The 13,910-nt window shown below is 37.2% G+C and overlaps 1 protein-coding gene and 1 long non-coding RNA gene across 5 annotated transcripts; both read left to right on the forward strand.

The window, feature by feature from the left end:
* Positions 1-1,254: 1,254 nt before the first annotated feature.
* Positions 1,255-6,198, forward strand: pde6d (phosphodiesterase 6D, cGMP-specific, rod, delta). 3 transcript variants are annotated; one of them, XM_046855728.1, is made up of 5 exons: positions 1,255-1,537; positions 4,376-4,464; positions 4,712-4,837; positions 5,105-5,210; positions 5,365-6,198. In XM_046855728.1, the coding sequence occupies exons 1-5, from the start codon at positions 1,488-1,490 to the stop codon at positions 5,444-5,446; spliced, it is 453 nt and encodes a 150-aa protein (XP_046711684.1). In that variant the 5' UTR covers positions 1,255-1,487; the 3' UTR covers positions 5,447-6,198. The 3 variants fall into 3 exon arrangements, with proteins under 3 accessions (XP_046711684.1, XP_046713222.1, XP_046712467.1); XM_046857266.1 differs by lacking the exon at positions 1,255-1,537 and adding an exon at positions 1,588-3,528; XM_046856511.1 differs by lacking the exon at positions 1,255-1,537 and adding an exon at positions 3,917-4,217.
* Positions 6,199-7,971: 1,773 nt separating this feature from the next.
* On the forward strand, positions 7,972-12,919 carry LOC124393477. Of its 2 annotated transcripts, none has more exons than XR_006927330.1 (8): positions 7,972-8,099; positions 8,856-8,981; positions 9,646-9,713; positions 9,817-9,886; positions 11,024-11,151; positions 11,262-11,359; positions 11,664-11,740; positions 12,516-12,919. It is a non-coding gene; the product is annotated as an uncharacterized LOC124393477 (long non-coding RNA). The 2 variants fall into 2 exon arrangements; XR_006927331.1 differs by lacking the exon at positions 7,972-8,099 and adding an exon at positions 8,144-8,162.
* The last annotated feature ends 991 nt before the right edge of the window (positions 12,920-13,910 follow it).

Consider the following 13,910-nt stretch of genomic DNA (forward strand, 5'->3'; position numbering starts at 1 on the left):
TTGTAAGTTCTAAAAAGAAATCATCGTTCTGAACTGATAGCTACATGAAATTGACAACTTAGATGTGCAGATAACAATGAACTTAGCATTTGTCATGTAATATAGATGCTAGGATATATTTTTTAAATTGTGATTCATTTTAAACATTTAATTTAAAACTTTTAGCATATTCAGTTTTGATGATATTGCAACCTCAAAATTATTAATTATTTTTAATGACAATTGTCTTCATGAATCTGTAATAATGCTGAAAGGTCAATACATAAATAACATATTGTAATGGCTATTAGACATTGCATTGATTGCAAGCCAGTACACAAAGTCATTTTCAATATCCAACAGTTATAATGCTTTATCTTCGCTGCTGTGTATGCTGTGTTAGAGGCCTTCAATGTTGATATTAGAAATATTTAAGATGTCAATATTGAGAAATCTAGACTCATTAAAATATTTTTGCGTTTCGAAGCAGCTTTTTACTCATTGCATTTAGATGGAAGCGTAGGTCTGTTCTGATTTAGAGTTTATATATTAGTGTTTTTATATTAAACTTAATGCACAAAGATATGCAACGGGATTTTTTTCTTGCTTTCTTTAATGTATGGATGTGGTAGCTCAGCAATTAAGGCTATGGGTTCCTGATCAGAAGATCAAGGGTTCAAGCCCCAGCACTGCCACGATGCTACTGTTGGGTCCTTGTGCAAGGCCCTTAAACCTGAACTGATCGATTGTATATATAAAAAAAGACAAAATGTAAGTTACTCTGGATAAGGGCGTTTGCCAAATGCCGTAAATGTATCGTAACAAACCATAAGAATGAATACCAATGGTCCAAGAAGGTTCAATTATCTGATAGCATACCAGTGATACTTTTGCCAAACCAGGAAATATGTATGTCAAATATTCACATAAGATTAATCAAATAGGGTAAGCATTTCAAGGCCTATGGCTATGTTAAATTATGGCTTCAATCTGGAGATCCCCATGTCCTGCAGAATCTCTGTTCCAGCTCTACTCTATCCTTTATCATTTGGGTCAGGTGTGCTTGTGTATTTTGGGAGCAGAACAAATAGGACAGGTTTGAGACGGACACTTTTTAGCGAGAGAATAGAGTTTGTCCCACTCGAATTACCGTAGTTTTGTCTCCCATAGATCTTTCAGTTGCCACCGGTGACGCGTCCCTTGTCACCCGAATCTCGTCTCTAACCCCGCCCTTAGTCCCGCCCTCTTATTGTCATTTGACACTTATTTCCACGAGCCTTCCTGAATCTGCAGAACGATTGGTTGGTTGAGCTCTCAAGCTCAGACGGAGAATCTATTTACAGTAGGTTGAGAAGAACCATCAAGTAGATCTCTGTTCAGATTAACGCAAGGCTGGCGGTTAAAACGTGATCTTGCTATAGAAATTTTTTTCTAGGATCTTATTATATTCCAACCAATAGGTTTTTGAGGGGTTTTTTTCCCACCCAAGCCGACCTTTTCTCGGAACCATGTCTTCGGATGAAGACCGAGCAAAGGAGATTCTGAAGGGCTTTAAACTGTATCCTTTTAACTTATAGTACATGGGATGAATCGCAAACGGCGGTCTAGTGGCTCTTTAAGGGCACTACATAGGGGACGATATAACAGTATTCGACGTGTCATGTAGTGGACTTGATGACCGTTAGGCAGCCGTTTGAAATGTAACCCGTTTCAGCTAGCGTGCTGAGGTTAGCTTATATGAAGATGTTAACTGGCATGGTGTCTCCAGGGATAAGTTAGATGGGTGAACTTTTTACACCATAAAATAACGTTGAAATCTGTGAATTAGGTTAGCTATTTATTTTTCTAGAAAGACCAGCAAGTGAAGCTTAATAACGTGGGTAATGTGATGAGCAACTATATAGCTAGCTAAGCAGTAATGGCTTCTAATGCATCCTGCATCTTCAGTGCTGCTTGTTCCCTCTGTTCATCTTCCTCCATCCAATAGAGTGCTCTCTGGTTATTATCCAGACTTACTCTAACTCCATCTCAGGGGAAGAGGATGGTTTGTATTTGCATGTAGACACTGTTTAAAAACCAGCTGATATTAATGACATATGATACTAAAAGAAAAAAAAGTAGAAAATGTACTTATTTATATTCACAATCTGGGATGTGTTTCTCTTTACACGTTTTACACAATTTATTAGTGTCCTTCTTTAGTCTTAAACTAATCATATGCCTTTTTTTTTTTATTATGACTTTTTAAAAGGTGACCTATAATCTATATTTCCATTTATTATATTCTGTCTTGTGCAAGGTGCAGTTTAATATATTTTTTCCCGATCAGTCAACATCATGTGTGTGAGTTAGTAAAATAATAATGGGGGGAAAAAAAAGGGTCTGTCATTAAATCATTTATTAATTGTATTTCATTAAATCCTGTGACTGGTCATTTAAGAAATTTCTGAATGTTCCCGAGGAGTGCATTATCCTGGTGAAATCGGTGCTCTTGGCTTTACATAACACACATGAGGAAGCACATGACCCTGATTTTAAATTAAATTACGAACGTTAGTGACCACTCTAATATGACGGTGTGTTAGGGTCTTGTACTGTCTAGATGTTTTCATTTGGTTATGTGTGTGACCTTCTTGGGTAATTCAGCCCGGTAATTCTTAAATCCTTCAATGCAAGGACAGGGATTTGTTGCCTTCTGTTCCTTGTCGGCTTGTGTGTTGCTTGAAGTGCTGCTGTTCTTTGAATTTTGCATATTGAGATTTTTGATTTCGGGAAGATTTGCGAAGACATTCTTAGTCATTTCATTTGGAAGGAAGCATCGGCCTGGTCTGAGTTTTTTTTTTTCTTTTACATTTATTATTAATAAAAATAATAATTTGATACTCATTTTTGACTAAAAGTCTCATCAAACGCACTAAAATATGTACCAGGTTCCTTTCTTTGCGTCAAACAACCATCCTGTTTTGTTAACGCTTCCAAACTTCCAGTCATGTATATAATTAGGAAACCTTCTTATATATGGATGTCTTTGTTTGCTGCATTAAAAGACTGTAGAATCGTGTAGCTGTGAGTCTCCAACCGTGAGCCCCAGGAGTAAATGCCGTGTACAAAGTAGCTTCTCCTTAGAGAAGTACCAAGACACGTGCATACTGAGGAAAGACATGTGCATTACACAGAACTTTTTTTATAGCATTAGTAATATAACCAGAGAGTTGCTTCCATAAAAGACATGTGAAGTGTTTGGGGGTGGAGATGAAGAAGTCACCGAATTATATTCTGAGTAGTTTGACCTGATTTAGGACAGAACATCTGAAAGGACACCGTGTGTATCCTCAAAGAACCACTAGTGCTGTGTCCTTTATACCTTTTACATGGACACCTCAAACGTCAGATTGGAAATGGCAGTGATTTTGACTTTTTAAAAATGTATGTGACTTCTATGAAAGTAACAACACCCAGGGACTAATTAGCTAGACTGTGTCATTGTTTGCAAGTAAAAGGCTCTCTCCCCTGCGACGCTCGCTGTGCATCACTGCTGTATCTCAGCAGGTATGAACCCACAGACACCTGTCACCACTACCACTAATCTCCAACGCTATGGCCCAGTCAATGGATAGTCTAAACAAATCATTTAACCAATTCTGCATTTTAACACCCTCATGTTATTTTTTTATTTTGCATTTATCATGCAGAAGTTTCAGGTTTTCCATAGATGGTAGGATTTCCCATAAGCTGTTGCAAGTACTATATAATATTGCTAAGATATTACAAATTAGATATTTATATATTAGTTTATTTTATAGTACCGAAGTTCCTAAATTAACATTTAGAAGGTGCTAATTAGAAATGCAGAGTCAGTGTTGCATGAACTTGTGTACTTGTAATGCATTATTATTATAAACAAAATGAAAGTATATTTGTGTGGTTTTATAAAAGCCAAAATGAACAGCTTTGTATCCTGTATTGTAAATGTTGTCCTCTTTCAGTTAGCGGTTGGTCCTTTGGTGGTTGGTTTCCAGGGCGGTAGTTTCTGTTTTGGCCTGACACTGACACGTTAAACCCACTGTGCCTGTGTGTCTCAAAAAGAGGGCAGTGAGAACACACACAGGTGGTCTGAAGATGGAGAGGACAGATGTCCTTGACTTGAAGCATGGTGCCTTGTGACAAGCCATTGTTTCGATGTCTATTACTTCAGGACAGTTTAATTAAAGCAGGACAACATTTTTTTCCCCCTTATGGTGAGAATTCTAGGAATTAGTTGACCCAATTTACAAGTGAACAATCTCCTCAATTCAGTGGGATGTCATTAGTGTAATAGTAATGAACAATATAACTGGCTTCAACTAACAGTAGATATTAAGTTCTTCAGTATTCTGCTGCCTTAACCTTTCTGCAGAAACTGGATGAACCTGAGGGATGCTGAGACGGGGAAGGTTCTCTGGCAGGGGACTGAAGATCTCTCTGTTCCTGGTGTAGAACATGAAGGTATGAAAGGTTTTAGAATGTAGCCTGGGACTGTAACACTGAAACTAAGCAGTTACAAGCTTAACCTTCAGATTGATTTATTCATGCTGCAGTTACACCATTGTTACAAGACTGTGCCTTAACAGTGATGTTATTTGCTTTTGATTTGTTATGGGGGAACTGGGATATTGTTTTCAATGAGCTTTCATAATATATTTAATGGCTATGCATTCATTTTGTACCTTCACTCAATTTCTCTTTCTTTTAGCTCGGGTTCCCAAAAAGATCCTAAAATGTAAAGCCGTCTCCAGAGAACTGAATTTCTCCTCATCAGAAAAACTGGAAAAGTTTCGCCTAGAGCAAAAGGTTCTCTTCAAAGGCCAGTGTCTAGAAGGTTAGCATCTCTGCCTAAATTATGTGTGTGTGTATATATATATATATATATATATATATATATATATATATATATATATATATATATATATATATATATATACACACACACACACACACACACACACACACACACACACACACACACACACACACACATATATATATATATATATATATATATATATATATATATATATATATATATATATATATATATATATATATATATAAAATATTATTATCATTATTATTATTTCCTCATCAGAGTGGTTTTTCGAGTTTGGCTTTGTGATCCCTAATTCTACAAACACATGGCAGTCCTTGATAGAGGCAGCACCTGAGTCACAGATGATGCCTGCTAACGTGTTAACGTAAGACTTATTTATTCACCTTTGTGTAACAGATCCATTTTATTAAAAATTATTAAGATGGGATTTTAATATTATTATAAGGTTTTTCGCAAATGAAAATTTGCAAATATTATAATATAATTGAAATATTTGTTTTTTCTTGTTTTTTTTATAGTGGAAATGTTGTCATCGAGACGAAGTTCTACGACGATGAGCTTCATGTCAGCACCTCTCGAGTACGGCTTTTCTACGTCTGAAATATCAAGCCTCTCCTTTTTTTTATTTCTGTCATTCATAAGGATGTGCACCGCTTTGAGGGTTTTTAAGGCCAGGCGAGACTCTGCTTAATGAGTATTTCCATGGCACCACTAAAGGAACTAGAGGATCTAAAGGAAACAAGTCAAGGAAACTAAATTTCAGGTTAAAAAAATCACACCAGTTTAATGACGGTTAAAGACTTGGAAACAAGGGCAATGAAGCTCATCTCAACCTGCCCATGTAAATTGTTTTATTTGTACATTTATTCCCTCTATTATCCTTTTTTATCCTGCACTGTATACAGCTTCTTTGCATTCTGTTTTTAAATATTTGCTGCCAGTTTCTGTGATTGTTAATAACATTGTTTTTAAAAACTTGTAAGATAGGCATTGTCTAAATACATGATTATTTTGGGGTTTAAATTTGATATCTTTAAATGATGCCTTTTTTTTTTTTTTCATTTGACTGCTGTTTTGAATTCTTTTTAAATAGGTTAATTCCTATACGACTATCAGAAACAGCTGTATTCACTCTCTTCCGTTTTGGTGGTGGTGGGGGGGGGGGGTATAATTGTGTATAAAAGTCAATGAAATAGTTTTGATGAATCTACTCTGTGTAACCTGGCCTATTTGATTTTCTTATATTAAATATTTTTTGCCCAGGATGCTCAGGAAGGTTCTCATCACCATTTTTCCCCCTTCTTTATGTCTATTTGGCCTTCTTAATTAAAAAGCAAAGAAATGTTTATTTATGATGGCATCTTGGGTTTTCATGGAATTTACTGGGATGGTTTGTTAGAAAACTGAGATCATTTGTTTATTTCATGAATCTTCAGTGAGACTTTATTCAGGATTGTGGTGGATTCAGAGTCTAAACTAAGTTAACACTGGGTATGATTTAGGAAAACACTCTGGATGGGATGCCGGTAATCTCAGAACACACACATTCTTACACTTGCACCTAGGGGCAATTTAACAATTTAATTGAATTTGTGTCTGTGTTTGTTTAGTATAATATAGGTCTTAAATTTCATCCTTAATAATGTCTTAAAAAGGTCTTAAAATGGCTTAAATTTGACTTTGTGAAACCTACAGAAACCCTAATTTACCATGTCCATCTATCTGTGCGTATGTGTCTGCCACTATCCAGGCATATGTGTCTTACTCTAGCTGTGTGTATGTGTCTTTAACAATCCGGCATATGTGTCTGCCTCTAACGGGCGTATGTGTCTGCCTCTAACCGGCGTTTGTGTCTGCCTCTATTCGGCATATGTGTCTGCCTCTAACGGGCGTATGTGTCTGCCACTATCCAGGCATATGTGTCTTACTCTAGCTGTGTGTATGTGTCTGCCTCTATCTGGGCGTATGTGTCTTCCACTATCCGGCGTATGTGTCTGCCACTATCCAGGCATATGTGTCTGCCTCTAACCGGCGTTTGTGTCTGCCTCTAACCGGCGTTTGTGTCTGCCTCTAACGGGCGTATGTGTCTGCCTCTAACGGGCGTATGTGTCTGCCTCTATTCGGCATATGTGTCTTACTCTAGCTGTGTGTATGTGTCTTTAACAATCCGGCATATGTGTCTGCCTCTAACCGGCGTTTGTGTCTGCCTCTAACCGGGCGTATGTGTCTGCCTCTAACCGGGCGTATGTGTCTGCCTTTAGCCGGCATATGTGTCTTCCTCTATCTGGGCGTATGTGTCTGCCACTATCCAGGCATATGTGTCTGCCTCTATTCGGGCATATGTGTCTGCCTTTAGCCGGGCATATGTGTCTTACTCTAGCTGTGTGTATGTGTCTTTAACAATCCGGGCATATGTGTCTTCCTCTATCTGGGCGTATGTCTCCTCCTTTATCCGGGCGTATGTCTCCTCCTTTATCCGGGCGTATGTGTCTTCCACTATCCGGGCGTATGTGTCTTCCACTATCCGGGCGTATGTGTCTGCCTCTAACCGGGCGTATGTGTCTGCCTCTAACCGGGCGTATGTGTCTTCCACTATCCGGGCGTATGTGTCTTCCACTATCCGGGCGTATGTGTCTGCCTCTAACCGGGCGTTTGTGTCTGCCTCTAACCGGGCGTATGTGTCTTCCACTATCCGGGCGTATGTGTCTGCCTCTAACCGGGCGTTTGTGTCTGCCTCTATCTGGGCGTATGTGTCTTCCTCTATCTGGGAGTATTTATGTGCATCTATCTGGGAGGTGGGAGGAAAATGGAGAACCCAGAGCAAACCTACAATGACACAAGAACATGCAAAACTCCACACCGACATTAAACTAAACCAGGACCAAGCTGAGACTGTGAAGCTTTAAGGTGGCAACATCACCTACTTTACCGCTATGCCAACAAACCTGGCCATGGTAATTAATCCTACAATAATAATCCATCCCATCTCAGTTTAGAATAGCATTTATATCATTACATAATCCTCTACAGAAGCAGACAATGTTGCTCTGGATTTAGAGAGTTACAAAGTAGGAAACACTAATCTCTACAAAGCCGAGCTCGTTCCCGCTCAATACCTAGAGTCTGACGTCACTTTTGGAGAAAGGAAAAGGCGGGGGACTACATATCCCAGAATGCTCCGTGGATGCGGAAGTGGTTGGTGCCGACCTTGGGAAAACTACAGTATTAAAGCATGGCGAATAAAGAGCCCAACGTAAGTAGCTTAAACTTTCAATTCCTCTCTTATCGATAAGTTGTGCTTTTAGCGTTAGGTTAAGTATGTGTTCAGAAACGCTGATTTTATTCCATTTGTATTATTGCACTAGCATTGATAGCTCCAGAAAAAACGTGCATAACATTAAAATAGTGTGTATCTGTAATCTGATGAATGTTATTTAATATATATTTCTATTCCTTATGTGAAACGCCAGACAACATGAGCAGCTCTGTAATGCATTATATCACACATATAAAGGATAAGCATAGCAGGGTAGTCCACAGGATTCTCCCTGGGATTCTGAAGATCCCTCTTTCTGTACATTTCTCTTCTTTACTTCATGCAGTTCATTTACAGCTCTCAATGAATGTGTAGGGAACCTGTGGCTTCAAAATAACTAAGAATCTGAAGACCTTAGCATGGACTAGTAAAAGATTCGTTGTGCGCTTTTTTCCGTTATCACTCTAATCAAAAGATTCAACCCCATACAACTTGACATGTAAACAAATCCAGCCACATGGTCGACTTCTTATATTTTCAAGAGTTTAAACCAGCGTTATATATAGTTTATCATTAATAAGTTGTTTTTTTCCCATTTAAACAAAAATAGATCATCACCAGTTCCACTAGTTTTTAAATCGTGAAGTACATTAGTTTCCTTGTTTGTGGAAACAAATATGTTCGAGCAAAGCTTGTGTGTGTGTGGTTCATGAAGATTAACAGTTATACATTTTTTTTGCCCTTTTGCAATAGTTCCTTCAACATTTGAGGGATTTTCTGGACGTATGTCCTTTGGTCCACGGGGTGCAGGGACTGGACTGAAATTACTAGTCGGTGCTGGTGTACTTGGCTATGGGATTAAAGAACCCTCATATACAGGTACTGCCCATGTCTGTGGGCTGATTCATTCTTTGTTTACAATATGGCTGAAAATGTGTGAATATTTGACCATCACACCCATATGCAAGTCTTCCCCAAACTGTTATATCTTGTATACTGTAGCATTACAATATTCTTCACTAATGCTGAGGGACCCTAAGATGTTCTAGTATAACCGTACACCTGTGCACAAAGCGAGCTTCGTGTGCCGAAGGTGACATGAAGTTCATTATACTGAACAAAGTCCTGACTGTAGCCCAGGCCTCATTACCCGACATCAGTGCCAAACTGTCCTTGTGGACATGAAGCATGAATGAGCATGAATTTCCATAGCCATGCTACAAAACCAGGTGGAAAGCCTTTCCAGAAGAAGGGAGGGGGTTATTTTAACAGCTAAGTGTGACTAAATCTAAAACTGGATGCTTAGAAAGCGTGTATAGGTGTGATATTTTTGGTGTTCACATACTTTTTGGCCATATAGTGTATTTTGTTCGACTTTGAAATATAACAGAATGTACAACAACAGGCCTTTTCTGCCATAAGCCTTTTTTTTTACTTTTTGTTTTTACTTTACACTTGTGTTGAACATGAAAAAAAAAAAAAACCTCTAACTGAATGATGTCTCATATATAAAGTTGTTAACACAGGCATGTTTGTCTTGTAGTGAAAGGTGGTCAGCAGGATTGGTGGAATTCAGATGGATGCAATTCTGTCTGAGGGTCTGCACTATAGGTAATAGTGCTATAAATAGATTTTTTGGCTAATTGATATTGATACTCTTGCTGAGCTCAATTTATTTACCATCAGTATTTTAATTTTTTCTCACTTCTTATAGGATACCATGGTTTCAGTACCCCATTACATATGATATCAGAGCAAAACCATGCAGGATTTCCTTCTTAACTGTAAGTTAAGGTATATATTATTCCTAAGACACCATTTATTACCTTTATTGTGACAAGCTATCATTTAATCATCCTATGCTTCAATTATAATTCAAGGAATATAAAACATTTCAGTCAAAGCAGGGTGAGGACAAATCGCATGTAAATAACAGATCATTTAAGAGGGCATATTTTAAGTAATGTGATAAATATTAAAGACTGACCATAGCACATAGTCAATGAAGCCCTAAAGAACGTTGTAGCCAAATTCAATGCCTTACAGCTCATAACTCAAAGAGCCCAAGTAAACAAATGTCACATACACACACACACACACACTCACTGCTAACCAGATGATAAAATGGGGATTATTTAGCAGTTAAACTGTTTTGAGTTTTGTGGGTGCTGCTTCCGATGTTGACATTGATTTACAAGGGTTACACCCAATATTACACAAATGTCAGCTGAATGCAAAAAAAAGTTACTTATTTTTTCTGTGACTGAGGCTGTGAAGGTTTAATTAAGGGTTTACATTATCTGAATATTTTTTAGTGTTCATATCAGAAGGAAAATGTAAGTAAATGAGAAATGATACTGATTAAAATGCTATACAACAATATAGTATTTGATGCTTTCTGTAATTTCACAGGGTTGCTGTGCCAACGCAAAGAAACTGTGCTACAAATTGTGTAGTCTTAATTTACAGCTGTTCAGATATAATTATCATGGCATTTGTATTACAGATAAAACCCAGACATGCTAAACACAGAGAACAGGGCTAAATGCATAGAAATATATACATTTTGTTATGTAAGAAGGGGAACAAGAATAAGGAGATATTCACTATGATATTGCTTTCACTCTCAGTTGACCAATAATCTTTTACTTGAGCTATTAAAATGTACATTCGGTGCAAAGATAAGGATAGATTCTCTTTTTAGTCTGGTGTCCCTCAATGTTTCTTCCTCATGTAATCTCAGGGAGTTTTTTTTTTTTGCCACACTCGCTCATTAGGGTACAATTATAAGGGACATACTTATACATTCTTTAATACTGCTTTATCTGTGTAAAGCTGCTTAGAGACAATGTTCTTGTTAAAAGTACTATACAAATAAAATTGAATTGAATTTAGAGGTTTCTGTCTTCCTGAAACTTCAGCTTTCACTTTTTATCCTTCGGGAGCTGTTTGAACGTGCTAAAGATTTCAACATCATCCTCGACGATATCGCCATCACAGAGCTGAGCTTCAGCAGAGAGTACAGCAGCTGTAGAGGCCAAATAAGTTGGTGGGTAACACACTGATCTGCATAACATCAGGTTTTTATTATCACAGTTTGTGAGATGCACAACTTAAAGGCCTGTTTTTGAAAGATTAAGATGGTTTTTTGTCCTCCAGCCCAGCAGGTGGCACAGAGAACAGTGAAAAAAGCTAAACAGGATAAAAAAAAAAAAAAGATTATCCAAGCTGAAGAAGAGGCCCAAGCAGCCAAAATGGTGGGAATGATTTTCTCTATACACTCGATATTACATATTGTAGTATATATTTTACTAATATTATAGAACTAAGTATTATACTATTATTGATGCTATTCAGTTAGGAGAGGCTGTCACAAAAAAATTCTGGATATCCAAATATCAGGAGAATCAGAGCAGCACAGAACATTGCTAAAACAGTACATCAATCTCAAACAATTGTGATATGTTTTGTGACCAACTTTTAGAAGCTACTGGATGATAGGGTGCATTACAGTTGTATTTATAATGTGCTGTTCTAAAGGATTTTCCGCTTTTGTTTCAGATTGCAACTTCCCAGAACAGAGTATATCTGAATGCAGACAGCCAAGCCCTAAACCTTCAGGATGAGTCATTTAATAGGTATGTCTTTGGTCTATTCACATTAGTCATATTTCCATATTTTTATTAACAAGGTTTAGGATAATTTATTGCAGATGCCTTATCCAAAGGTGCCCCAGCATCTATGTTTTAGCTCTTAGAACAATGCAGGCAGATCAGGTATGTTTGCATTGTGTCAAATGTTTCTAGCTGCACTTTGACCACAAACCATGACCTCAAAAAGAAGAAGACCAGACTGTTGTCTCTTTAGTTGGTAAAAACTGAAGTTAATAATTAAGTGGTTTTGTTTCACCATGCAGTTTTTTTTTTACTGTGCTGCTGCACATTTGAACAAAGTTACAAAATCACACCAACTAGATGCCTAATTATTATGTTGTTTGTTTATTTATGTGCAATGATTAAGACGACCACAACATGGACGTCAACTTTTATTAACATTGCGATAACTGCCTTAAGCAATCTTTTGCTCTCGTCTTGTTGTTTCAGAATAAATATATAAATAAATAATAAAATTCTAACATTTTTGCTAATTGCTTTTAAATATTAGCTCGACCACATATATATATATATATATATATTTTTTTTTGTATTTGATCCAGTAAGAATAGTGCAGTGTCATCAACTGATATATGTTAGAATTGTGGGATATTTTTCTTTGCACTGGTGGCTCTTATAATGATGCATATTTATGATGCTCATATAAAAAGCATACTTGCATTATTTTATTCAAGTAAGGCTTATGAAAAGCAATATTGAAATATTATGAAGATATTAATTTGTCTTATTTGTTCTGCAGATTGTCGCTGAATAAAAGGAAGTAACCCACCAGAGAGCGCTTGCATTCTGCACTTATAAGGTTGTGTGTGCAATGATCCATTCACTGCAGGGTTCACATTCTTCAGGTGCCACTTTCAAAGGACTTAATCTAATAATTACCCTTGAAATTCATTAGATACGTTCAACAACAAGATTTCTTTAATTTACACTATTTTCAGCTATATATTGCAGTTCTATGCAACAAAGATCTGTTATGAAATTCTTAATTCAATGCCTGTTTTACTGATTGTTGCCATTAAATGTATTAATGTGATGTACAAAAATCTTTTAAAGTCCCCCAATTTTCTGAAAAATACCATGGCTGTATTCCAGTGAGACTCAGGCATGAAAGGATGACAAAATAAAAACTTTTTGTGTTCAAGATGTCATGTGTTATGTGTGCTTCTGAAAGTCCTTATCCACAGATACAATGGTTTGTCCATCAGACAGACATGAAATAAATGTGTAAATTTGGCTGACCCGTTGTAGCTCTGGATTTATGTAGTGGGAAATGTGCAACTGCAAAGGACAATGTCTTTTTAAAGCTGTAAAAGTGCACATCATTACTTTTTAAATATATACAAATGGGCTGGTGAGGAGTGGCAGCGTAGCATTTTAAACTCCTAAGACAACAATGTTGAAACTAAAATCCCAGCAGCCAGTTTGGTTTACCGGCTCCACTATATGCAAGAACATTACACTGCCTCACTTGAATGTTGCAGAAGATAAAAGTCCTCATAGTTTTAGATGCCTTTCAGCCCCACACTTGCATCATTCAAGTCAGGTTTTTTTGTTACATATTTATTTATTTATTTATTTTTTGGTGGTGGTGTTTTTTTTTTTTTTTTTTTTCTCGCCACAGGGCCACCTGCTCTGTGCAGACGTATCTGGATCGAGACCTGATTCATCTCCTCATTTGTGCTGCTTTTTTTCCCCTCCATGCTGTCTATTTTTACTTTTGCGTTCACGGGTAAAACTACTCAATTTATGCCTACATCTGTCTCTCATACTGGTGTGTGCGTGTGTGTGTGTGTGTGTGTGTGTGTGTGTGTGTGTGTGTGTGTGTGTGTGTGTGTGTGTGTGTGTGTGTGTGTGTGTGTGAGAAATATTTTTAGGCATGAGGTAACATCCTATTTGTGCATCTCTGGATCTATGTGTTATCTCTAATTTTCACATGACTTGTTAGAACAGTCTGAGCTAAGTGGATGAAAACAGGAACATTGTTTACTGCCTGTAGGACTCATCTGTGGTCTTGTTAAAGATCTTAGCACAGAGCTTCAGATCATATTCAGCCTTTTGGGCACATTAGAAATCGAAGTTGTGGTCTGGGCCTGTGGGAGTATTTCATCACCTACAATAATTCTGGATGATTTCT

The sequence above is a fragment of the Silurus meridionalis genome, chromosome 1, assembly GCF_014805685.1.
Source record: "Silurus meridionalis isolate SWU-2019-XX chromosome 1, ASM1480568v1, whole genome shotgun sequence".
Classification (NCBI taxonomy): Eukaryota; Metazoa; Chordata; class Actinopteri; order Siluriformes; family Siluridae; genus Silurus; species Silurus meridionalis.